This window comes from Chroicocephalus ridibundus, chromosome 5 (assembly GCF_963924245.1).
Source record: "Chroicocephalus ridibundus chromosome 5, bChrRid1.1, whole genome shotgun sequence".
NCBI lineage: Eukaryota > Metazoa > Chordata > Aves > Charadriiformes > Laridae > Chroicocephalus > Chroicocephalus ridibundus.
In genome coordinates this window covers 71,432,479-71,458,126 of record NC_086288.1, presented here as the reverse complement: position 1 = coordinate 71,458,126, position 25,648 = coordinate 71,432,479, and the positions used below count along the sequence as shown (strand labels likewise).

Genomic DNA, 25,648 nt, shown 5'->3' with positions numbered 1-25,648 from the left:
CTCTTTTTAATTATCTTTTTTTCGGTTAGTTAGCCTCCCAGTTGCAAAACCTCTTTGTAAGTAGCAAATAGCAGTTATGATCCTTATGCTATTACCCAAAGCAGGATGACCTGGTAGACAGCTACCTTTAAAAAGCCTGCCGCTCCTTTTTAAATTTTCCTGTTTTCCCCTGAGGCCATGCCTTGAACATCAGAGGCCAGAAAGCAGCATTAAGGCCAGGAGTGGTTGTATACAATGGCGTGCCCCTTTTCAGTCTAATGAATGTGTAGAGGGATCATTTCAAGTGGTTTATAGAATTGTGGGTCCTATAGCTGCTTCTTTGAAGTAGCTTTTTCACGCTGAGATTCATGCTTTCGTCCTTAGGGTGGGGAACCTCCGAGATGTCTGTCAGAGCAATTGGCTTAACTCCTTTGATTTGAAAGATATTGCAGTATTGAATTACCAAAAGGGATTTCTCTAAAGAAAGGAGAGAAGGGGACTTGGGGAAGGTCTGGGCTGCCCGTACCGAAGCAGTGACCAAACAGCCTTTGCTTGTACTTTGCCAAGAGCTGTCTGATCACACTGCACAACTGCCCCTTTCTTCCTTGTAGCTGCTAACTTCCCTGAAAAGATGATTAAAATGTGTTCCGTGTTTTCTTAAGTCATTTAATAGCTGAGCAGTTGTTGCAGTTACTGGAGGGTTAAGATGCAATCTGGAGGTGGAGGTATAAAGGCCATCGCTGTTGAGAAGTGATTCCAGCAGTGAAGAAAGTGTGAGCTTGGGAGTTTGGTGGCAATTTAGACTTCAGGCACCGTTTCAGGGTAGTTTAGAGCTTAAAACTGAAATCATACCCTAAAACAGTGATTTTACATACATTAATAGAGTGTGGAGAACTTGATACCACTGCAATTCATTGGCCCGTCTGTCTTCCTGCCTTGGTTACATTAGAACAGACTAACCATCATTTTATAATGGAGGGATCTTAAAGTGAAAGGAAGAAATCTTGCCTTTTAAAACAACCCCAAAGTTCATTATAACAATGGCTCATGTGTATTATCACTTGCATTATTACTCCTTATCACACCTGAATGATCCAGAGGGATGCAGGTGTACTCTTCAGAAGGATTTGACCCATTTTAGTGTGTGCCTGTTGCTCTGATCTGATATTAAGTGTATGGTCCATTGGTTAAATACATCTGTCCACCTGTCTAGGTAGGCCAGGCTGTAGCCATTGCTACAAAGAGGCTTAATCAGCTATCCACAGTGCAGCAACGGGTGATCAGGTCTGGCATGCTCTGTGCGTTCTGTTTCTCCACCCATACAGCAGGTTGGCATGCGGGTCGTTCTCGTAAGAAAAAGGAGCTAAATTTAGTGCTTAGAGATGGGAAGATTTAATTAATCTGGACACCTATCTGGCTGACATCTAACATAATGTGTACTTGCAGCCCAGAAGGCCAGGTGCATGCTGGGCTGCATCAAAAGAACCATGGCCAGCAGATCAAGAGAGGTGATTCTCCCCTTCTACTCTGCTCTCGTGAGACCCCACCTGGAGTACTGTGTCCAGCTCTGGAACCCTCAGCACAAAAGGGACATGGACCTGCTGGAGCGGGTCCGGAGGAGGGCCATGAAGATGATCAGAGGGCTGGAGCACCTCTCCTGTGAAGACAGGCTGAGAGAGTTGTGGTTGTTCAGCCTGGAGAAGAGAGGGCCCCAGGGAGATCTTATAGCCCCTTCCAGTACGTGAAGGGGGCCTACAGGAAAGCTGGGGAGGGGCTGTTTGCAAGACCATGTAGCGATAGGACGAGGGGCAATGGTTTTAAACTAGAGCAGAGTAGGTTTAGATTAGACATTGGGAAGAAGTTCTTTACACTGAGGGTGGTGAGACACTGGCACAGGTTGCCTAGGGAGGTGGTAGAGGCCCCATCCCTGGAGACATTCAAGGCCAGGCTGGATGAGGCTCTGAGCAACCTGATCTCGTTGACGATGTCCCTGCTTACTGCAGGGGGGTTGGACTAGATGGCCTTTAGAGGTGCCTTCCAACCCAACACATTCTATGATTCTATTCTATGATTCTATAACGCTTCTGATTGCTAGTTGAGAATATGGTGGATGTAAAATGCACTTCCAACATCTCTCCTTTGTATTAACACAGCTATAATGGGGTTTTCAGTGGTGCTCAATTTTGCTCCCTGTGAAGCAAAGAATGAAATGCATTGTCACCGAAAGTAGAGTTTACTTCTTAAAATATTTTCAATAATTCCTAGAGGTTTCAGTGGTGAAAATCCTATTGTAACAAGTGTGTGGTGTTTGCGGATGGTCTTCCCAATTTGTGAAGTACATGTGGTGGCTGTGGAAGCTGCACATTGACAGTCAGGGAAACAGTAGTTGCTGGGTTTAACACAAGGCAGGGGAACCTAAGGCAGCAGCAGTACAAGATGCTGCCCAGCATCTTGGAAGATCCAGGCTATTTTGTGTACCAGTTCAGTCTTTGGCTTTTATTCTGTCAGGCTGGCTTTGGTGGTCTGTTTTGCAGGAATCCCTAAAAGCAGAAAGGGTCTATGAACTCTGGTCACTTGAATCCTGGTTCTTCTCTGAACAGGCACATGTTAAGACCAGTGACTGCCCGAAGAAAACATTTGTGCCACACATTAGCTCTCCAGAGACACCTCTTCTCTAGAAGTCAAGTCCCTTGTCTCCTACATCTCCATTACCCAAAGGAGCCTTTCCGAAACAGTTTTTAAGCCCATATTTGCAGAACAGATTAACGCGATATTTTGAGCCTAATTAACTCGTCTTTAAACTTTGACTCTAATGCTCCTGGAGCCTCTGGTTCTTAAAACTTCTGCCCAGGTTTACTGCTAATCTCCTGGTAACATAACCCCAATGATGTCACTTTTAAATACTGCTTTTTCAGTAACTTTGTGTGGATTTTTTTTCTCGTAAAGATGTAGAACTAACACTCTCACTTTAACTTACAAGCTAGTGAAAAGATTGTCAGCTAAACCAAATATTCTCCAATGAGAAGCTAAGTTCATGGTGTCCCACAGGTGCTCAGTCTTCCAAGGTTTCATCTGATAGTGTTCAATACGTGCTTCCCAAGTGTATTCCCGTTGAGCTGGAAGTCTAGCCAGAAGCCAGTGAGTCTCCTCTAAAATCCAAGGAGCTGAAAGGCATATGCAGCCATGTGGATTTGGGCCTTTCAGCTCGTTTGTATTGCTTGTGGCTTACACAGTATTTTTGACTCTGATCGTTCCTGCATCCTCCATCCTGAGGGCAGCAGAGCAGTTACTCTCACTGGGGAACTTCTCATGTCGAACGGGATCTCAAGGGAGCAAAAAAGATGCCCAGTCACATCCTGATCTTCTTTCCAGCGCTTACTGCCAGGTACGCTTAGGTACGCTGCCTCCAATTCTTCTGTTATGCTTCATAATAAATCTCGGCAGTATTAGGTCCCATATTGCTGGTAATTTCTACGCTTTATGCATCTGTGATCATCTGTGATTTTTTAAAATGCTTTTTGTGAATTTTTTTTTTGCCCGTTACAGTATTTTAAGGCTCCCTAAATATGGAACCTGATAAAATTCCTTCCTTGCATGTGACACACAGGCTGTTGCTTCCTGACATCTGATGATACATTCTTGCAGCAGCTGCTCCTAAAACTTCATCAAGAACATAAGAAATACTTGCCCAAAGAAAAGAGTCCTCTTCCTCACACTGGACCCGTTTCTCTGTGCTTACCTGCTTTTTCTCCCTTTCATATGTAATTCTCTTCTCATACAAACCATTTCTCTGATGTCTTCTTTGCCGACACCCTTTCTGTAATTCCTTCCATATGTTTATCGTCCTTTGTAAAAAGTATGGAATGAACAATTCCTACTGAGGTCATGTCATTTTGTTTACATTCTTAGTAAATATGAAGAGCTTGATTGGAGCCCTTTAGGCATCTCAAGTATGAATATCTTTTTCCTGAGTGTTCTATAAAAACAGGATGCTGAACTTTGTGGAGCTAACCTGGCAAGGAGTAGGTTTAATAAAATAAATAGATGTCAGCGTCATAAATTTATTGATAAGTATAGTTGGTTTCTGTTAAATACCTCTGTAGTTTAACAGCTTAACAAACATTGAAAAGAAAAATAGAAATGAGCTTTCTACAACTCATTTTCAGTATGGACTTTATCTTTTGACAGAGGCTCGTCATTGCCTGGGTGCCGTTCGTAGCCTGCACCGTGCTGCAGCTGTGGGTCTAACCCCATGGCACCGGCGCAGTGGCTGAGCAGCCTTGGCCTGCCTAGAGCCTAGGAAATGGGACAGGCTCACGGTGTTTTGTGACAATGGCACATTTTTTTGCTGTCTGATCCCAGTTAGGAGCTGGGAAATTACAGATCACAGCTTGCCACTCTTTAGCGATGGTGGACGGACTGCTCTGCTAGCACTATGTCATGTTAAAGACTGGAGTATGTTTGGCAAGAGCATCTTTAGACGTCTTAGTGGTGAAAATCCAGCAAGGCTTAACTGAACATATGTGAGTGATGATCTTTCAGAGGTTTACGGCTCGCCCAGACTGGAGCAGACTTTCAGAGGAGCAAGGAAATGCACATCCCTGGCTGTAAGACCAGGCGGTTGCTGTATGCCATCTCCCTCTTCTCTGGAGTACAGGCAGCAGGAGGTGTTTGAAATATACTTTTTAACAGATACATCCTCTGCTTCATCCTTCCCTCCATTCAGCTAAGCTTTCTAAATAGCGTGGCGGTGAGCCTGCCTTTCCGTGCTACCCAGAAGTACGTGGTGCAAGTCCTTCCCCGCGAGAGCAAATTGCAGACCCTACAGGATGCCATTTGCGAGACCACGTACACCACGAAACCTCTTGTTTCTCCTGCCTTTTAGAAACAATTTGTTTCAAGCCTCCTGCTTTCCTTTCAGCCTCGACTTTTTCATTACTTTGCCTCCCTGATGATCTTTCCACACTTCTTCAATGCCGAAGCAGTTTGGCTTATTAGGGAGGTAAAAGAGCTGCACATCTGTGGTCTCTGACGGCTTTACTATTCCTACCAGTCTTTTCTGAGGGCTGGGCAACTTACTTAACGTTTATGTTTTGAGAGAAGGAAGGAGAATTGTAATAACTTTCTGGGGGGAAAAATGTTTTCATTTCTATTAGAGACGAATTCCCAGCTTTGAGCACTTTGTCATTAGCGGGGTGTAAACCTCTCCGACAGGCTGTCCCGTAGCTATCCACTGAGCCATTTGTCAGGGCAGAAGAATGTGCGTGGTGAAATTGGTCACCAGCAGCCTGCAGCTAGACTGAACCAGGCTTTTAAAAAGGCTGCCAGACATTTCTACGCTTTTAATAGTCAAAATCCTACATTAGCATTTATGAGAACATTTATAGAGAGTTTGAGCAATTGCATGTTTTTTCTCCTCAATGTAATATTAAATCTCTGTAATATAAAAATTGTTTGAAATGATTAAGGGTCTACGTGGAAAGACAGAAGCAGGGAGGTGCTTCCCTCACTGCCAAGCCAGGCCCCCTGCTCCTTTCAAGGCAAACGTATCATATAATCTTGTTTATAAACTTACCAAAATCCATCTTGAAACTGCTCTTATTTCCAGCCGCATCCAACTGCTCTCACACAAAGGGTCTTTCAGGACCTTGTTCCTTTGATGGTTGGACACTTTATTCTATTTTCCAGCTTACATATCTTCAATTTTCCTGTTGCTGAGTTGAACAAGCCCCATTTTTTTTTTTTAGATAAAAATGGTTTCTTATTTCCGTAGTCATGCTCACAGATTTTTCTTTAAGCCTGTTCCAATTTGAATTCAAGTATATCAAGCACCAGTGGCCAAAATTGTTTCTGTTGCAGTTTTACCATTTTTAGGACGGAACTAGCATGTCCGTGTATCTACAGGAAGCATCTTATCTGATGTGTTTTGCACACCTCCTGTGGTGCTGGTAGCCCAGGGTCGTCCCCGGATAACTAATACCACCCAGATTGTTCTCTCCCTGTTGTTTTGCATCTCCAAGTCCCAGCTGATGGAGAGATTGCTTATTATTGCCCACTAAGTTGATGACCTTGTTGAAGTTTATCTCATTTTGTATTGCTGTACTGGTCTGCTTTGTCTCATTTCTGGTGCTTCAGAACTTACATATTGTATAATATTTCATGCTCCTTCTACCTTTGACAATACCACATAATTTTGTCATCAGCACTCTTACTTTTTGTGCAAAAGTCATCAATAAAAATAATAAAAGCAGTCCTCAAGGAACATCGCTAAGACTCTCTATCTAGCCCAGGCCATTGTCGTCTCTCCTTCAGCCCGTTCCTTACAGCTTTTTTATTAAGTCCCGTCTCTTCACTCCAAGCTAGTTCTCCAGGTGGCATTGTATCAAATGTTTTACTGAAATCTGAATAGACTTCATCTACCAGACTTCTGTCAGCTGAACTGTCAGTTATGTCACCCAGAGAGAGGTATGGCAAGCCTGCGTGTCAGCTTTTGTCCGCCTTCCTCATTCATCTTTAGCATTTGGGTTTTCTTTTCAAAATCTGCTTGAACTTTGTGCCTGTTTGAAAGTCAAGTGAGTAGACTGTCGTTGCCTGTGTTGTTTTTCCTCTTCTCTTATATTTATGGTGCTGCATTTGGTATTCTGCAGTTACTCAGTTATTCAGTCTTCGATGGAACGCAAGTGGGTATATGCCGAGAAACGACTTGCAAACAACTCTGTGGGAGTTGCGTGTTTACAGCCACAGTGACTCATATCAAATTTGCTCAACTTACAACTGCAAATATGCTTTTATAGCTGCTAGCTCTGCAAAAACACTCTCAGATTTGAAAGCCAACCCGTGTCCATTCAGGCTCACATACTGGAGCTTCGGGTTCTGCTGCTTTTCTGCTCAGTCAGGATTTTGGTTAGAGACGGCTTCATTCTGCTTTTGTTTGGCTCCCTTTGTCTACAAGAGTTGGTCGAGGCAACCTTTGCGAAGGCGAGACCCTGAATTTTGACTTTGATGCAGCACTCCAGAGAAGCTATGAAAAAGACTTATTAAAAAACCCAAATAAATAAAGCAAGTATTATACGTATTAAAGACTCCTCACAAATGGATCGCGTTCCATTTATCGTTCCCAGGATAAAGCTTACTCTGGCTGATATCTCTGTACTTTTTCCCTTCTGTAGCGTTGGCATAAGCAGAAAGTAGGACAGTTTATTTATATCTGCAGAGTAAGCAGTTCTGACTTTGAATGTGCTGGGGGCTGATGGTAGCATCTATTCATAGTTGTTTTTTAGAAGAACACATGCCTTATTATGCTTACTTGCCTTATTATACTTGTCGTAGTTCTTCTGGTCTACAGGTTAATCCTTTTTCTTATCTCAGATTTATATTACTTTAGCTTATTCCCATGTTAATGACTTGGGCTTTTAGTTGGAAGTAGGAATTATTTCACAGAGTTTGGTGTTAGCAGGTGAAGCTTTCTAGAGTCTCCCTATAGTCGGTGCAGACAGATTGGCCTTTCCAGGAGATTCCCTGAGATGAGATAACGACTGTGGGGTAGATTTCTGGTTTTCAGACGGCTAACACGATTAGAGATAAATCCCACTTCAGAATATTTTTAAACGGCCAGTAACATAAAACAAGTGTGGTTCTGCAAGAGCAACAAAAGGTCTAATTAAACTTCTGGGAGTGCTGAGAGTTATAACCAGCTGTGACAGGATGATTCACGATGGGGGGATAACAGTAGAAGCTTAAACATGATATTCCACCAGGTGCAGGGGGATCGTTGCTTGCTGCGTGCTCTGCCCGGGGACAGCTGGATGTGTCCCAGCAGCTCTGGAACCAGCAGCAGAACAGCTGTGCCCAGAAAACGCAGCACCCCAGCCTTGCCCTGGGCAGACCTGGTCGTCCTTGTGAGACCCTCATCATCCTCGTGAGACGATGCTTTTCCCGGCAGCTGAATGGCGTGATGCTGCACTGCAGCACACTCTGAGCTCGGTCTGGGAGCTTGATCGTGGAGCTGGCTTCTGCCGTCTTCCTATAGCATAAAGATTGCCATTAACTAATTTCCAGACTCTGCCCTCAGGTTTTATTCAGTTATTGGGGTTGTTCTGCCCCCAGAAGAGAGGAAATACCTGTGCAAGAAAACAGTGTATTTTCCAGATGCCATATAGAATAGCTCAATAGAATATTTCTAATCTTTTGGTGTAAAAATAATTTTATTTTTTTTTTAAAAAAGGAAGGTCACAAATACGAGAAAAAGAAGACATTGTTACATCCCAGATAATGGAGGTGGTCATGATTTTACATCTGAGGATGGTAAAAACTTCTTGGATAAAATGGCAGAGAAAGTCACCGTGATATTGGCCGAGACTGTAACGGTGACATTGCACAGAATCTACAGTAAACATTTTACTTATCTGAGAAAAAGTGATAATAAAGTGTATGGGGAAGCTTTGTCCTTTAATATTTTTCATTGCTTGGAAACATAAATGTTTTCTTACTCGATGATGATTCACTTCTGAGGTGACGTTTGCTGCCGCCGAACCCCATGGCACAGGTTGCTGTCGGGAAGGTGGAAGTGATGCACGTGAGGCTGCTCTGGTGGGAACGCTGAGTAGGACCCAACCGCCCAAGCATGCACATCCTCTGCAGCCCCCTCCACGTGCAGTGTGTCTTCTTGTGGCAGGAGGAAGGAGAACGAATGAGTGAAGGGTGTCCACCAAGCAGCGATGGCACAGGGAGCGGCCTTCTGTTATTCAGTAGCGTGCTTCCATGCAAACCCTATGGGAAAGTAAGGCTTAGACCTAACAGTCTACCCGGTCATCAACCATTTCATTCGTGTTATGACTAACGACGCTTAGAATTCAGGGAGGGAGATACGTATCAACCACAACACTTGCGAAGGAACTCCTTGGCCTATTAATTATCTTTCATTATATATGTTGTCATTCGTTTTGTTCCTCAGCCTGAAAGTGCTGAGATCCATTTTAGAAGAAGGGTCAGTTGCTCAGGGACACGTGTTGTGGCAATGAAGCACCCAGCGTTTCCAGCACAGAGGTGCCACCGTCCTCACCAAGGAGCCAGCAGAGAGTGCAGTTGGTACATGGGTGTATTTCCAAGCAGCCAGGGGACAGAAAGATCTTTATAAAAAATGGCAGGTTTATGTTAATGCTGAGGAGCAGAAAGACCAGATCTGAGCACCAGCATATGGGGTTTTTTGTTGTACAGGATGGATCTCAGTAGAGAAAGGTTTCACCACTGTTTTCCACCAAAGCAGATGGGGATTCAGTAATTAGGGCTACTTCCATGATCTGAATCAGATAAGAAAAAATGAACAAGCAGAGTTCTGCTAATAAATAAACTTCATAAAGTGAGACCCAGTGCCCAGGAGGTGACCAGAGGGCTGGTTGTTTGAATCAGTTCCTCCTCTGCCATTCCTCCAGGTACCTGCAGTTTATTGACTGACCTGGTTGGGAGCAGGGGAAGTAGCTGTGGCCTGAGGCGGAGCTGTTGGGGACTTTTATGGCCAATGTCCTCACGGGAGCCCTGCACCTGTGCTCCAGGTGGTTGTTAGTGTCACATCTGTACCTCGGCGTATGACTATATTCTGCATTTTGAATTTGGGGTTGTCTAACTGTGGGAGCTGACGTTAAAAGTTAGGCCACCTGTGGTAACCCACCACAACCGCCATCGTTCTGCACTGAAGGGGAAACTTGTTCGCGTGCAGCGTGTCCGACACTGAGCGGTGTGATCAGGAGCAACTGCTGCCGGGCGACCCTTCATGACGCTTCTCCTGCCAAGCAGGTTTCAAGTTCCTCTCTCCGAGGGCAGCATAAAACGCAGCGTGTGCCTGAAGTTCAGTCGCAAACGTGGAGAGCTGCTCTTTGGCCATGCACCATGCTGAGTAACATTGTCAGTTGAGACAACAGTATAAAATAATCTAAAGCGAGCCGTTTGCCTTATTTCCATTTCTCTTGTGAAAACATGGTACAGTTTTTCAACGACAGCCAGCAGAAGGTAGCTGATGACAAAGTCCTTTGTGCCCAAAGCTGCCAGAAGTTAGCGAAGAGAAGGCAGGCGAGCTGGCAGGGGTTGGTTTTTACACATCCTTGTTGCACAGAGACAGAGCTTTGAAGCAAATAGATATATATTCAACAGGAGAGGAACATGACTAGGAGCGGTGCTCTTGGTGCTGGTTTGTTTTCAAAATTCTCCATTTCTGCAGCTTAAAAATGCGGTGAGGCAAAAAGGAGGTGAAGTAGCAATCAGAAATTAGATACAAAGGGCAGCATTTATGTCTCCAAATGTGCCACCAGCTTATCGGGGAAAGGCGAGGACCAAGTTGGTCAGTAGCGAATGCATGAAGGAAGCAGGTAACTTGGTTTCTCTGATGTGTTTTTTTTTAACAATTTCTTGGCTTATTCCTAAACTTCTCTCTCACCAGTTTTATCAGTCCTTTGGCTAAAAGGTCAGAAGTGGGGAAAATTAGGCCATTCTTCTGGTTTCAAGATTTGCGTGGAAGTGTGAGGCGTCTTTCCTTCTCCGAGTAGTTTCCTACAAAAAGCATACAGGGAAAATTAATGAACCAGTATGAATGCAGTCTTCATTAATTATAATTAGTAGTGAATGAGGGAACACAAGACTGTGAAAGGTTCAATCAGGTTCAATGTCGAATTTAAACATGGGAGAAAAAGCTGTAGATGTGGTTTTTCACGGTGTTTACATTCACAACTACATCCTCATATAATTCTTCCCTGTGCAGGAATTATTCATCAAGGTTAGCATTCACAAGCTGGTATAAGGACTTCAGGACCAAAATTAGTCAGTATTTTCCCCTTCTGAAATGAAACTTGTTTATGGTAGGGGTCTCAGGAGTCTTCTCCTTCTTCTCCTCTCCTCCACAGGCTTCGTTATATGTGGTACATATCCATGGAAGTGCATCTATGTCTACTGATCATTTGAGAACCTATTAGCTTAGATATATTATTATAAATATTTCTATTGCCATTACACGATTGCCGTTGTATGAGCACCCTGCCAACGACAGTCCCTGGAGGTCTGGAGCCACATCACCTCTGAGCTGCACTTGCCCAGTCCCCTGGTAGCCAAGAGCACTGGGCTGCCAGAGATGATGGCGAAACTGCTGCTGTCAGTCCGTCAGACTTGACTGGTGCTTGCATTTGCGAATGTGTTTGTTTCCTAAAAAACAACAACAACAACAACAACAAAAAACCAACAAAAAACCCCATCCAATTAATTTTGAAATTGCATGTCCTCTTTCATTCCTAGGCGGGGACAATTCAATGAAAAAAAATCCTTGCGCTTCTGCCATATGCTTGAAGCATAAATCGTGTTATCCTTATTCTTTTGGCCACAATAAATAAGCAGGTGTTGAAACTTGACTACAAGATTATGAGTGTTTTTCATTATCTCTTTTTCCTGAAAACATTAACAATTTGTACTAAATGGAAATGACCACAGAGCCCAGGCATTTTCTATCCGTTGTTGTTTCTTCAAGCCTGTGTTAAAAGCTGTGTTTTCAGCAGTGCGTACAACGTTTTCCATTTGGTTTAAAGACAAAAAATGTTAATTCTTGAGTGCTTAAGAAACACTCCAGACCAACTCCAAAAGCTATTCTATTGTTTGTTAATTAAAATAGCACGATTACTTCTGAATTTAAACCAGAGAGTTTAACCCTAGTTCAACAAGGCACTGGCCTATCTTCCTCCCATCACACCTTTTAGGTTGAATGTGTGTTTACGTTTTCTGCTAAACTGAGACCTCTGCCAGCATCTTTTTTTTTATCTGTTGCACATACTATGAATTATTATCTGTTCTATGAATATGAGTTTATTCCACTTAATACTGTAGGATATTTCCTCCCTCTATGCATGTGCTTGCGGCTTGTACTGCTTATCATTTTCTTCATTGACCGATACTCACCATTTGCCCTACAGTGTGCTTTCTAGTTAATAGGCAAGAAAAAGAATAAAAATGACCATTAAGCGTATAATTTTGTGTTATTCGTAGTCAGGGATCTGCTGTGTCTTGGTAGTGGCCAGCTGCAACACCCATGTACTTGGATTGGCACATGGAGTCATTGTTCATCCTTTGGAAACAAATAGCGCCACGTTGGTCCATCCTCCCATAGACCTTTCAGATCCTTTCCACAGCCTCACTTCTTTTATTTTGCTTTTCATCCAAAGTGTGCTTTATGCAGTCTGTGTCTTGTATAACAGTAATTTCCATTTCAAAATTAACATAAAGTGGGATAATTCGTGCAGTGCTTTCCTTCTAGCTTGCATTTTTGTGTTGCTTTATTATTGTTCTTTCTGCCCGTGCTTTTTACTTGGTTGCCTTTTCTTGCTTACCTGCAGATTGTTAGATGTTTGGACGGGGCTGTATTCTTATGCTCTCTGCGCAGTGCAGTTCACAGTTTCAATAAGAGTAGATGAACACAGGAAGGCTTTTAAATCATTTAGATGAGTCAGTGTTATGCGCTTTCATAAAGAAAAAAGTCTTCTGTGAAGATACTTTTTATAGGCCGTTACTCTCACTGAGATGTGAAATATTCCCATGGAGTTATCTTTTGAGGCAGTACTCCAGCAAGGATTTCAAATGAAATAGTTTTACAGCGGATGATGAAAAATATAAACAACCACTTAAAACAAAGCTAAAGAGAGAAATTTGCCGAGACCTCTCCTGTTTTATTTCTGACTCCAAATGTGATACTGGTTTTGCATATACTGGTTTTGCATATATATTTCCATGAGATTCATGAGGACCAAATGCCTCTGCAAAATACAGTTCTCCTAATCATATCAGAGACATAGTGCTTATTCCGAATAACGTAATCACCCATGCTGAGGCCAAACTATCGTCTACCTTTTTATCTAGACACACAAAACATTCTAATATCACACTCTGGTAAGGTGACAGACAATACAGCTTGCTTTTATACCAGAATTAAATTGTTCACGATTCATAGCTTCAAAGATTGACTCGGGCATCCCAAGCCCACGTGTATAATGTTGTGCTTTACAGATAGACGTTTAGTCATACAAACGGTAGCAGTTTTTCTCTGTGTATTCTGCAGGGGAAGATCTGAAACGCAGTAGCATCACATCAGGTCATTTGTTCAGTAGATCAACGCGGTGACTCACCAGAAGACAGGGTTGTGGGTGCTGTATGCGCAGCGCGCAATACAGTTGAGCAGGGACCACAAAGTGGATGCTGTGCATGGATTAAACCGCACGTGCTCCTTGCTGTGATCACCGCTGGTTGTGATGGAGGAGCTTGAGAGGGCTGTGTTTCAGCATAATTTCTCGTCTGCCTGCAGAATATGGGCATCTGTGCCCTATGTTCACCCCCTGCCTAGGTAGCATACGTGTGACCAGCGGAGGGATGCACGCACGGCATCTTCACCACCCATTCGCTACCCACGCTACCCATTTCCCTCCTCGGCGCTCAATGGGATGCTAAGCCTCTTGGACTGGGAGAGTGCAAGCTAGGCATTTGCATATGTTCTTTTAAAAGGAATTATTTGCCTGTAGTAAAAGTAGACCGCTCTGGCGAGACCCCACCTGGAGTACTGCGCGCAGCTCTGGAGCCCTCAGCACAAGAAGGACATGGACCTGTTGGAGCAGGTTCAGCGGAGGGCCACGAAGACGATCAGAGGGCTGGAGCACCTCTGCCATGGGGACAGACTGAGGGAGTTGGGGTTGTTCAGCCTGGAGAAGAGAAGGCTCTGGGGAGACCTTATAGTGGCCTTCCTGTACCTAAAGGGGCTACAGGAGAGATGTGGAGGGACTCTTGATCAGGTGGTGGAGCGATTGGACGAGGGGTAATGGTTTTAAACTGAAAGAAGGGAGATTTAGATTAGATATTAGGAAGAAATTCTTTACTGTGAGGGTGGTAAGACGCTGGAAGAGGTTGCCCAGGGAGGTTGTGGCTGCCCCATCCCTGGAGGTGTTCAAGGCCAGACTGGATGGGGCTTTGAGCAGCCTGGTCTAGTGGGAGGTGTCCCTGCCCAGGGCAGGGGGTTGGAACTAGATGATTTTTAAGGTCCCTTCTAACCCGAATCATTCTGTGATTCTATGATTTCTTTTTCCTGGGATGCTAAAATAAGGTTGAAGGTATTCTGGCTGGATTTTGGTGGGACTTTGCACATGGTTAAGCACACCTGAATGCTTTCTGTAAGCAGGATTTCAGAACAGAGCGTGGTGCAGCTCAAGCAATATATTTTTCTTCTAAAATTGCAATTAAGCTGCAAACTCTCATGTCACAGATTAACTTTAGCACTTCAGAGAGTTTATTGTCATACATTTTTTCTTCTGGCATGGCACATGTTCTGGCAACAAACATTTTTTTGTTTCTTTTCCATTTGGGTAGTGTGCTGCTAGCTGAATAGTACATAAAGTATATTAAAAAGTGGCATGTTAGATTTTCATGCTAGAATTTCAAATATGACAAGAACTGGAAATCTGTGATATTTTTGTTTATCTGATGGCTCCATTTCTTATTACCATGAACTTTGTAAACTTGTTACAGTGTATTTCTACCTACTGTTAACATCCAAACTGTCGCAGCAGTGTAGATTAATACAGGATTGGCATTTAGCTTTTAGATTTTGCATGCTGTCTCCCCTGGAAAACAACCTTCTAGTCATTTGGCTAACCCTTAATCCTTTTATAGTTTCATTTTCATTTTAGAAGGTAAGCTATGCCATTTTTTAAGAGAAACAAAGAAATTATTCTGAGCATAGTTATGGATTTAAAGCAAAAGATACTTAAGGGATGTGCCATAATTCTGTTAATTCATGTAAGGAGGGGAAATTAATTTGCAATTATTATCTGTTATTAAGTAGAGACCATTGAATGCCGCCTGAGTGCCCGTTATCCTTGTCAGTTTTCAGACGGCTTTTCACCTGTTGTGTGGCATACTGGGTGAAGAGGCCTTTTTGAATAGATACACATAGCCTAAAAATGTCATTATTTTTGTCTTCTTCTTAAAAATATTGTTTTGCTTCAGTAGCTGGTAAATACATTACAGCTATTAGTTTTAATTGTGATCTTTTGTTTCTATACGTTTATGTTATTGTATAAAGCTGCCTTCACCAGTTTAAGGAGAGCATGAGTTCTGGTTTGGCTCAGAACTTAAATTGGTAAAGAAAATGTCTCTTGGACGTTTATTGATTGCCATCACTCTCGGATGCATCAGTTGAAACGGTTTTATATATGTTTAAAAATTCTGTGTAGGACAGTTGTTTTCAGAAGGAAGCATTTTCCAGTTATGTCTGCAAGCCTGGCTTGGCAGTATGAGGAACACGCAATCAAATTGGGCTGTGAATGCAAAAAACATCAATCGTATTCATTTCCATTGTCCGAGCTAAAAAAAAAAAGATGAAAAAAATCAAACAAAAGTACTGAAAGACTTATTTCACTTTGTTGTTGTTTTAAAAGTTTTATTCCTTGTAATCAATGTAAAGACAAAAAGTTTTATAAAAATAAGGACATTTACAGATCTTGCCACGTTTTCCCGAGGTTCCTCTGTGAGGCCGGATGGGTAAAGCATCTAGACTCCCATGGACTTCTCTGTGAGCTTCTTCCCTGCTCTGCTGCTTCATAGTGCAGGGACAAAACAGGCTTTTGTGGTCTTTCTTTATGAAGGGCTTTAAACACAGGAACACTTTAAACACAGGAATGTTGCTTAGGAACACTTTTCTTTGCATACAATTTCCCTCAGCCCCGGCAGTGTGAAGTGCTGCATTAACAGCATGGTCTGAGGCTGTCGCCTAAACAAAGGCTCCTCCAGCTCCAGGTGGTCTCTCGTGCCACAATGGCTTGCAGATGCTTGGAGAAAGAAAGGAATAAACGGGGCTATTAGGTCCCGAGTAGGTACGTTAGAAAAGGCAGTGGCAAGGCCCCATCCATGTCCCGCCACGCTGGCTGTTGTGAAGGAGAACAGCCGTACCTTTTCACGCACACAGCGTGTCCTCTGTTGTGGTCCACGCTGGCCAAGGAGGCTTCACTGTGCTGGTGGTACCTGCTGCCTCACCCACTGCTAGCTGGACACGACCCTCATCCTCTTCCCCACGTATCATTTGTCCTTCACGTATGTGGTAGGGCTTGGAGCACCTTGCGAAGTAGGTGAGAGGCAGCGGATTCGAGGGTGAAACTTCATAGCGTCACTGGAAGGTGCTGGCTGATGCGTGAATAGCAAGAAAGTCCTCGATGGGAGCAAAAATCTGTCCCTGCCAAAGGACAGCCACCAGTCTGAAGACAAAAGGAGGTTAGCTCAGAATTACTTCCAAAAGACTGAGGACATTTGATCACATAGGTCCTAGGGTGGTATGTACAGAAAGCGCTATATCGTTTAGTAAAACCTGGAGTTTTACTAAGTTCTTGGAAGAACATTATTGGGAGGCCTTATTAGACTTACAGGGCATTTACCATAGCTTTATTAACATGTGTGGTTTTTTAATTAAGATATGAATTACTTAAGGGAGCAACTGAATGGTTCCCTAATGAATTTGTTACATTAATTTCCTTCAGAAAGCACATCTGAGCCTAACTTAAATTCCTCCTGCAATTAATTTCTGTAATTTATTCTAGTAAGTGCTGTAGTTTTTCCTTGTAATTGTTCACTGAATTGACAGGTTTAATTTCATGTAACTTGAGAGCCTCCAGTACCGAGTTTGCAGTGCTTCATAAAAGTTGATATTACATGGTGAATTTTGGCAAGAAGGCGGCAATAAAATATTCCCGTAAAATAGAAACGTCCAAGTGACAGATATTGAGGCCAAAATTTTCAAAAAAAATAAAAACCAACAAAAACCCCCACGACTCTCCAAAGGTAGATCTTAAATCCACATTCAATCGTGTAGGTAAGCGGCCAGATTTTTACATGTGCAGCTTTAGAGATTGAGATCCAGCAAAGTACTTATCCATGCGGGCTATGCGTCCCTTGCACGCCAAAAAAGCAGTTTCCAGAAGAGGTTCACAGAATTTTCACGGAATCACAGAATTTTTCAGAGTTGGAAGGGACCTCTAGAGATCATCTAGTCCAACTCCCCTGCTAGAGCAGCATTGCCTAGAGCACATCGCTCAGGACTGCATCCAGGCGGGTCTTGAAAGTCTCCAGAGAAGGGGACTCCACAACCTCCCTGGGCAGCCTGTGCCAGTGCTCTGTCACCTTCACCGTAAAGAAGCTTTTTCTCATATTTGATCAGAACTTCCTATGTTCCAGCTTGCGCCCGTTACCCCTCATCCTGTTACTGGGAACCACTGAAAAGAGTCTGGCTCCACCCTCCTTAAACCCACCCTTTAGATACTTGTAAACATTAACAACGTCTCCCCTCAGCCTTCTCTTCTCCAGGCTAAAGAGTCCCAGCTCTCTCAGCCTTTCCTCTTAAGGGAGATGCTCCAGTCCCTCAGTCATCTTTGTTGCCCTACGCTGGACTCTCTGCAGTAGCTCCCTGTCTCTCTTGAACTGGGGAGTCCAGAACTGGACGCAATATTCCAGTTGTGGCCTCACCAGTGCAGAGTAGAGGGGGAGAATGACCTCCCTTGACCTGCTGGCCACACTCAAAGGTTCAAAGGCTTGAGGCCAACAACAGGCTTTCTGAGCGCACCGCTGGCTCTTGCCATCCCTCTCTGGTGAGCTCCAGAGCTGGTGGGATGTGTCCCAGTATGATAAACGTCAGATCTGTGCTGAACTGCCCATGGAGACATACCTGTGCCATCCCTGGATGCTCAGCTCTGCTACAATTTGGACACTTATTTAAAAAGCTGAAGTGGTGATTTAGGATTCTAAATTTAATTACTCTTTTAAAAAGCATCCTTGGCTTTTCTCTCAAATGGGAGATGTTTGTCATGATGAAAATAAACTACAAATTGCACCTTTGCCGGTCGCAGTGCTCCCATCACAGACACCACGTCCGTACCACCACTTGTGCTGCGTGGTGCTGGTGACTGCCCCGGTGCGTCCCTGCACACCGCTGAGTTTTCATTCTCCGTGTGCCAGTCAGATCGTAAATGACATTTATAGAAATACGGAGCTGACCTTCTCCGTTGTGTGGCTTTTCAGATAACCCCTTTGACTTATTCTGAAGTTTCAGGCTTCAGCTGGAGCCCTACAGTGACCCTCCGTGTGAACCTTGGGGTTCCAAGTAGGTTCAAATCAGATATCCCTAATAATCGAGGGAGAAGAACATTCTGCTCTGATTTTTAACATCATATACATTTTCCCTCCCTTTTCTAATGTTTTTCCCGTATGCTGCTATATTTTCTTTCCTCCTCGCCTCTGTTTATCTTTCTGCCTGCTAGCATTTGCAGTCTGTTACGCGGTGCTGTGTGGACTGGCAGAAGGGATAGTCAAGCCTTGGGCTGGAAAATCCCGAGTTCCCGCTCTGCTTGTGATGCTGACCTCTCGTATGCCTCAGAGTTTCAGCTTTTTTGCCCCTGGTGCACAAAAAACTTGCCTCTCCCCGAGGATGGAGTGGTTTCTCAGCGGTGTGGGCTGAGGCTTGACTGGGGCGAGGGGCCATCGCGGGAAGTGGGGAGGGAGGAGGAAGGTGAGAAAGGGGTTGAATCGGGACAACGGCTTAGAAATCAGCGGTGGTTGCTGGTAGGGGATGGGGTAAGAGCGTCTCGAGCCTGTGGGTAGAGACAGGTTATCTCTGCACCTCTGTGCCTGCCCCTTCCTCAGCTGATGAGCTCCTGCCCCTCTGTGCCAGCAGCACCAGCACGCTGCTGTGCCAGGGCTTCAGCAAAACGGACATGTTTTTTTTTATATTTTATATATTTATAATATTATATTTTTTTACTAAGTGCCTGTTTTCTTGGGATTTTAATTCACCTTTGAATTCCAAATCCCATTTCGAAAAATCCTGTCGCTTCTCCCATGTTTCTTTTCACCCTTCTTTTCCTCTAATCCAATCCGTAGCACCCGAATCACTTGCTAATGTCACAAAAGCCAGCCCTGTTTCGAACTTCGAACTCAGCCCGCTGTGGTGTTGACCTGGCCTTCAGCATTTGAAGGTTGCCCGGAGGCTTGCTCCCGGCTGGGGGCTGCCAGCAGCGCAGACAGAGCTGCCCCCGCCGGTGCCATGCACGCTCTGGATGCTCTCTTCTCACCATCCCCCAAACTAAAATGGAGCCAATTCTGATTTTTCACCTTCTGCTGATGTTCCTATTGGGCAACGACAGATGTCTCGTATTCTGGCCCGTCCATCCTTGTCCCTTATGTTGCACTCACTTACCAGCTTCCCTTTTAGATGCAGCAGAGAGCATGATTTAATACAAATCAGGTTTAAGAATAAAGATTCAACTGCATGGCAGAATCCGTTGGTAAGAAAGGTGAGAAGAGAATCACACAAATTTCATCCGAGTTTTGGTTTTTACAAGTGTTTTTTTTCCCTTGCAAAACCCAGCCATGGTCTGTGTAACCATATGCATTCGTACCTACTTTTTCATAGCAATCTTAATGCATGAATATATCAAAACTATTATAAAACATATGGCTTTGGGTATACATATACATGCTTTTAGATTTATCTGCTAGAAAAAGAAGGACCCCCGTTGCTATACTATCATCTGAAGTATAAAAATAGAAGATTTTCATTAAATATCATAGTGCTGTATTTTGAGTTCGGACCCTCAAGGCACCCTCTATCTCTGTTCTTTCTCTGCCTTTTGCTGACAAGCAAATTAACTCTGCATAGCTAGAAAATAGCTTGCATAATGCAATCCTGGTGCTGGGTTTTCTCTTCTTCAAAGTACCCGTTTTCTGGTTTAGCCCTTGCTTCAGCATGTGCTTCTAAAATGGCTTGGCTACTCTGCCAGCTCCGTTCCAGGGTTTGCAGGGTTTATATCGGGGGGTTTTCTGCAAATGGGCTATAGAGAGAGCCTAAGTTAATACCAATAAAACGGAGTAAAGTGTTAAACTTTCAGCTTTCTAAGTTTTTAACTTTGTCAGAACTGTAGCCTTTCAGCGATGTCTCAGAAGTATCAAAGACCATCACAAAGTATTAATATTTATCGTATTGCTTTGGAGAAAGAACGTGCCTTTTTGTAACGCCGGGACCACATACCGAAAGAGACAAAGCACAGTGAAAGATTTTCTGATACACAGGTCTGAAATTCTCATTTGTTGCATTCAGGGAGGAAATAATCACATGCCACTGTATAATTACAGATCTTGTGGGTTCACAGTGTCTGTGTCCTTTTCTTAAGGTATCTTTCTTCCGATTTCAGAAGTCAGTAGGAAAACCGGTCCAGTCTGGTTTCTGGGTCACCCCAGACTGTAGAAAAGAGCATCTCCATCTTCTCTTTTCAAGCTTCTTGTGAAAACGCATTGGTTCTGGTACTAATGGTTATGCAGGTGTGTAGCTTAAGAGGAGATGTGTTCTCTTTGACAAAAAAGTTCAAAAGTAGGTCAAAAATAAGGGCTGGTGGTCTCATCCTGTTAGGCACTGGATGCAGCTCCTGATGCTCTGACTCCCCTCAAATTCAGCACAAGTGGGTGGACGCAGAACAGAAGTAATATTGGTGCAGTCAGGCATGGCTTACTGCAGAAGCAGGTTGTGTTCTTCTTAGGATATCATCGAGATCTTGGATATGTGCTTTAAAATCTTTAGTCCCATGCTGGTTAATGGTGATTTTCTTTTTTCCACAACTGGGCTTCTTCAAGTGTGACAGGAAAGCAATATCCCCAAATTTAATTTAAATGCCTTTTCCCATGTATAATAGGACTTGGGATTCAAAGGAATTCATTCATCGTGCTCTCCTAATGCCACTTAACTTCCCGTGAAAAAAAACAGTAACAGGAAGAGCTGCTTTAATTAGCACATGAGCTGTGCAGCAGCTAATGTATTCCACCTCTTCATTGTTGTGAAAGGAGCAGATTTCTGGGTAGCTTGAAGCGGGCAGAGAAGAGGGATTGTGTTCTGCTCTCCATATGCGCATGGGAAGGTGTGAACAGGAGGTGATTTGTAGCCGCCTGCCATTTGTACAACACAAGCTTCTGTTGTTCTCCAGGATGGAGAGAAACCCGACTCCCCTCTTCAAACCTACTGCAGTGTGACAGGTAGGCAGCAGCCTTCGGAAAACATGAGATTTTTGTTATTAATCTCAACAATAAGATAGCAAAGAAAACTTACTTTTTAATATACATTTTTAAAAAGAAGAACTGGATGTCAGGCTGGAATAAGAGAGCCATGACTTCCCCAGACCTGTGCTAATTCTTAATCAGAAGTCCCAAGGAAGCCACATGTTAGAGAAACCTTTGAAGGTGCAGCCCTTTTCTTCCATCTGGTCAGCCTTAAACTGGCACTGGACTGAAGCTTTGACTCCCAGTACCCCCCTGCTCCAAAGTGGGTCCAGCACCATGCCCTGCTGCGGAGACTGGAACCACATGTTCAGCCCCAGCTCCTTGAAATATGCCCTGGTTTGCGTGGTTGAACATGGAGGGCGATGAGCTGCTGGCATGCCAGGGCTCTTCATAGAATCATAGAATGGTTCGGGTTGGAAGGGACCTTAAAGATCATCTAGTTCTAACCCCTCTGCCATGGGCAGGGACACCTCCCACTAGACCAGGTTGCTCAAAGCCTCATCCAGCCTGGCCTTGAACACCTCCAGGGATGGGGCAGCCACAGCTTCCCTGGGCAACCTCTTCCAGTGCCTCACCACCCTCAGAGTGAAAAGTTGTTTCCTGATATCTAATCTAAATCTACCCTCTTCCAGTTTGAAGACATTACCCCTCATCCTATCACTACATGCCCCTGTAAAAGGTAGAATCGTAGAATCATTCAGGTTGGAGAAGACCCTTGGGATCATCGAGTCCAACCATCAATCCCACTCTACAATGTTCTCCCCTACACCATATCCCCCAACACCGCATCTAAACGACTCTTAAACACGTTCAGGGATGGTGACTCCACCACCTCCCTGGGCAGCCTATTCCAGTGTCTGACCACTCTTTCTGTCTGTGAAAAATTTTTTCCTACTGTCCAGTCTAAACCTACCCTGCTGCAGCCTGAACCCATTCCCTCTTGTACTATTGCTGTGAGAAGAAACCAGCACCAACCTCTCTACAGTGTCCTTTCAAATAGTTGTGGAGAGTGATGAGGTCTCCCCTCAGCCTCCTCTTCCTCAAACTAAACAGTCCCAGCTCCTTCAATCGCTCCTCATAAGATTTATTCTCCAGGCCCTTCACCAGCTTCGTTGCCCTCCTCTGCACTCGCTCCAGCACCTCGATACCTCTCTCATATTGAGGTGCCCAAAAGTCCCTCTACAGCTTTCTTGGAGGCCCTCTTCAGGTACTGGAAGGGGTTATAAGGTCTCCCTGGAGCCTTCTCTTCTCTTGTTTTGGTCCAGGTGACGATGATGAAGCCATGTGGCCTGTTAAACAGATGGTGGGAGTGGATGATTTCATCCTCCGAGTGTGTCAGCACGAGCTGCAAAGCAAAGCCCGAGCTCCAGGCAGCATTTCCCTGGCAATGAGTTTCAAGCGGAGAGTGATGTTACAGGGACTGCACTTCACTGAGAAATTGCTCAAGAGATGATTGATTGACCCAGTAACAAAAAGCAAAGTGGGACGCACCAGGCCAGGCAAGTTGAGGAGCATCTCAGGGGCTTCCAGCCATGAAACCAGACCGTGTCCACTGGAAACTGCCCTGCAGTTCCAGAGGTGAAGAGTGACAAGCTGGTTTGAAACTTCTTGGTCAAAAGGCTCTTGTTATAATAAAATGAGAAAGAAAGAGAAGTGATGCCAACAGGAGAAAGGAAACAAATATTTCTTTTGATGGGAAAAATAACTGTAGGGCCAAAACAAAAGGCTTTTAAATGGTCCAAGAAAATAAACAATTAAGAAAAAAAGAAGAGTGTGCAAAGCATAGCAAATTTGATGTGATTTTTACCTTGCCTGAACTTGCTCAACGCGGGGGACTTGCATTCGCTAGCGAAAGGAAACGTTCCAGAGGTGGCTTGGCCAAAAGCAATGGCTTTTGCTGATAGAGGATTAAAGAGAGGAAAAAGAAAATACAACTACTTACATTAGCTAGGAGCTGCTTATCTCTAATGTGGCTAAAACAGAGCAAGCTTGTCTCTTGGAGAGAGAAGAAAAATCTAGTAATAGAATAATGAGATACGGCTCTTCATTTTAATTTTCTTTTGCAAAATGCTTTATAAATGTTAACTATTAAATACGCACAGCTTCTGAGTTGGGAGCTAAGAGGGACTGTCCCATTTTCTCATTCCTGTGTTTTCCCATGGGCAGGGTAAAAGCACGCTGACAATACAAGATCTCCTCTGAATATTTTGCCTGTGCTAATGATAAATACAAACCAGGATTTATCACCTCAAGACTTTATTTATCGACCTCATCTTTCCAGGAGGTGTTCAGTCTCATTTTTTTCAGCTGATGGACACTGTTCCCTTGCACGTAAACCAGCACGAGATCACTCACAGGAGCCATCTCTCAGATTCCAAGAGCACCAGTGGAGCAGGGTAATGACCTGCAGAGTGGGGTTTGTGTTCAGGGCTTTCACTGACAACACACCCGCTCCTCGGCTGAATGAAAAACTGAGCTTTGCCAATCAGAGCATGCAGATCTTGCACGTACATAACAATAAAAACACTTCTGTAAGTTGTTTTGCACTCATTTTAAAAAAAATATTAATGATTTCAAGAGCCCTGTCCAACAATATACAAGTGTCTGCCTTGGAATTATAACACAGGAGTTACTGAAGACGCGGTTCGTGTTCGCTTCGTTGCTTTGTGGGATATAATGGCATAAATCCTCGCCAGCTTGGTCCGGTGTAGCCCTGCAGAAGTGCAGTCATTTTATTTGTTCCCCAGGGAGCTCTGACTTGGAGCCTTTCAACAAATAAAACTCAGACGCATGAAAGCTCAGTGCCGAATCGCCATCTTGTAGGAATAATTTCAGACATCTGTAAGGGTGTGTGTGTATATATTATATACATCTTCTGCTGTATGGCATGCGAAGATGTGAAAGTGATCCAGATTAGCTGTTACAAATTCCCTGTAAATTTTGAAAGCACCACCTTTTTTTGTTGTTTTTTCAGTGCATAAGGACTCCATCCTCTGTCAGTTGTAGAGGAAATTCTGTTCAGAGTCCCATCCCGTCCCCCCCTCCCCCCCGACAAAATCCAGGCTCCTTCACAACAGGTTTTGGTGTCTGTTTTCAGTGCCAGGCTCCGCTGGTGCAGGGTGGTGGGACCTGCGGGGAGACCCCATCCTCTCAGCAGGGATTCTGCACAGACACAGAGGTTTGCTGGTGCAGGACCACTTGTGGGACCGGGGGTGGACAGTCAAACCACTACAGCAGCATCCCCTGGAGAAGACACTGGCGATGAGCAGGGGTGAGCGTGTGTCCGTGCGTGCGTGTGGCAAGAAGGGTTGTTTTGTGATAGATCTTCCACCATGGGGGTGAGGAGTCAAGCGAGAAGAGAGGCGGGCAGCGATGTCAAATTGTGTTGGCAGGGCCATACAAACACCAGGCGAGCCAGCTGGCTCTCACTTGGCTAATTCTCATCAGCGGGTCAGCTGAGAAAGCATTTTTTCAGCTCTTCTGTGCGATATAGGTCCTATGATGAGGGGGATGGAGCCAAAGCGAGAATTTCTCTTTGCCAAGGCACTGTCTGGCCACCTGGTGGGACCTTTTAGATCGCTCTCTAAATGGAGTTTGGCCTCGGTAGAAGACAAGCATTTATCTTCACAGAAGTGCTTTGGAAAAATACATTAAAAGTAATAACTTGTGCCACCTTGAGGGATAAGGACTTTTTTTATGACAATACAGCTCTTCCCACTGTGTAGCTATCATTTCTGCTCTATTTAGCATGGACTTTCCCCATTTTTCTTGTCGCAAAGGTAGGGAATGCATTTGGAGTCAGCAGGCCGCCAGCCGGGGCCCGGGTACGATGCCTGAGGAGCAATTCCCCTCTTCGTGGCTGTTTCGCCCTGAGGAGACCAGCAAACCATCTGGTTCCTTTCCGCCTGGGGGTCCTCCTCAGGGCCTGCTAGCATGGCATCTTCTGTTTGCCGTGGAGAGCAAAACATACCCTGCGCCGGTGAAATTGCTATCTGATCTAGGTTACGAATGTGGTTAGAGATGTGCCGTTCACTTTGCTCGCTGTCTAGAATTTATGGGTTCTTGCTTAGCTACAGAGACCCATGGCACGCAGAGGACATGCTGTCTAACCAGCCCCTGAGTTTCTGAAATACGACACAACGAAACTAATTTAAAATTTCCTCCCTGTTACCTTTTGCTACTGCTTATTATCAAAGCACCTGAAAGTTTTTCACTCACTCAGCTCCATGTTTCTTTATTTCTTTAGGCTGTGACTCGTCGTTGAACCTGACATCTCAGAACGCCACAGATGCAGTGGACGATATCTTTCGGTGCCTCAGGGATATTGCAAGAGCTCGAATGCACATGAAACAGTTTCATTCCATACATAATCCAGGCAGCAACACCCACCAGGCAAGTGGATCTTTCTTTTCCCTGTGTATGTTATTTTTCTAGCATGCCGTCAAAATTACAGCACTAATTTTGCCGACGTGCTAATCCTGTATGTTTTCTGCCCATGTGGAAGATATTTAAGCATGGATTTTATAATTGACCTAATCAGCAAGAACTTCCTCGAGTCCTTCATCCAAAC

General features: G+C 44.2%; 1 protein-coding gene across 1 annotated transcript in view; it reads left to right on the top strand.

Annotated features, from left to right (window-relative positions):
• The window catches only part of SCFD2 (sec1 family domain containing 2), a 208,178-nt gene that overhangs the window by 167,705 nt on the left and 14,825 nt on the right, over positions 1–25,648 (top strand). Inside the window, exon 6 of the mRNA XM_063336355.1 lies at positions 25,325–25,470. Within this exon, the coding sequence (XP_063192425.1) occupies positions 25,325–25,470 (146 nt within the window). The remainder of the gene's footprint in view (positions 1–25,324; positions 25,471–25,648) is intronic.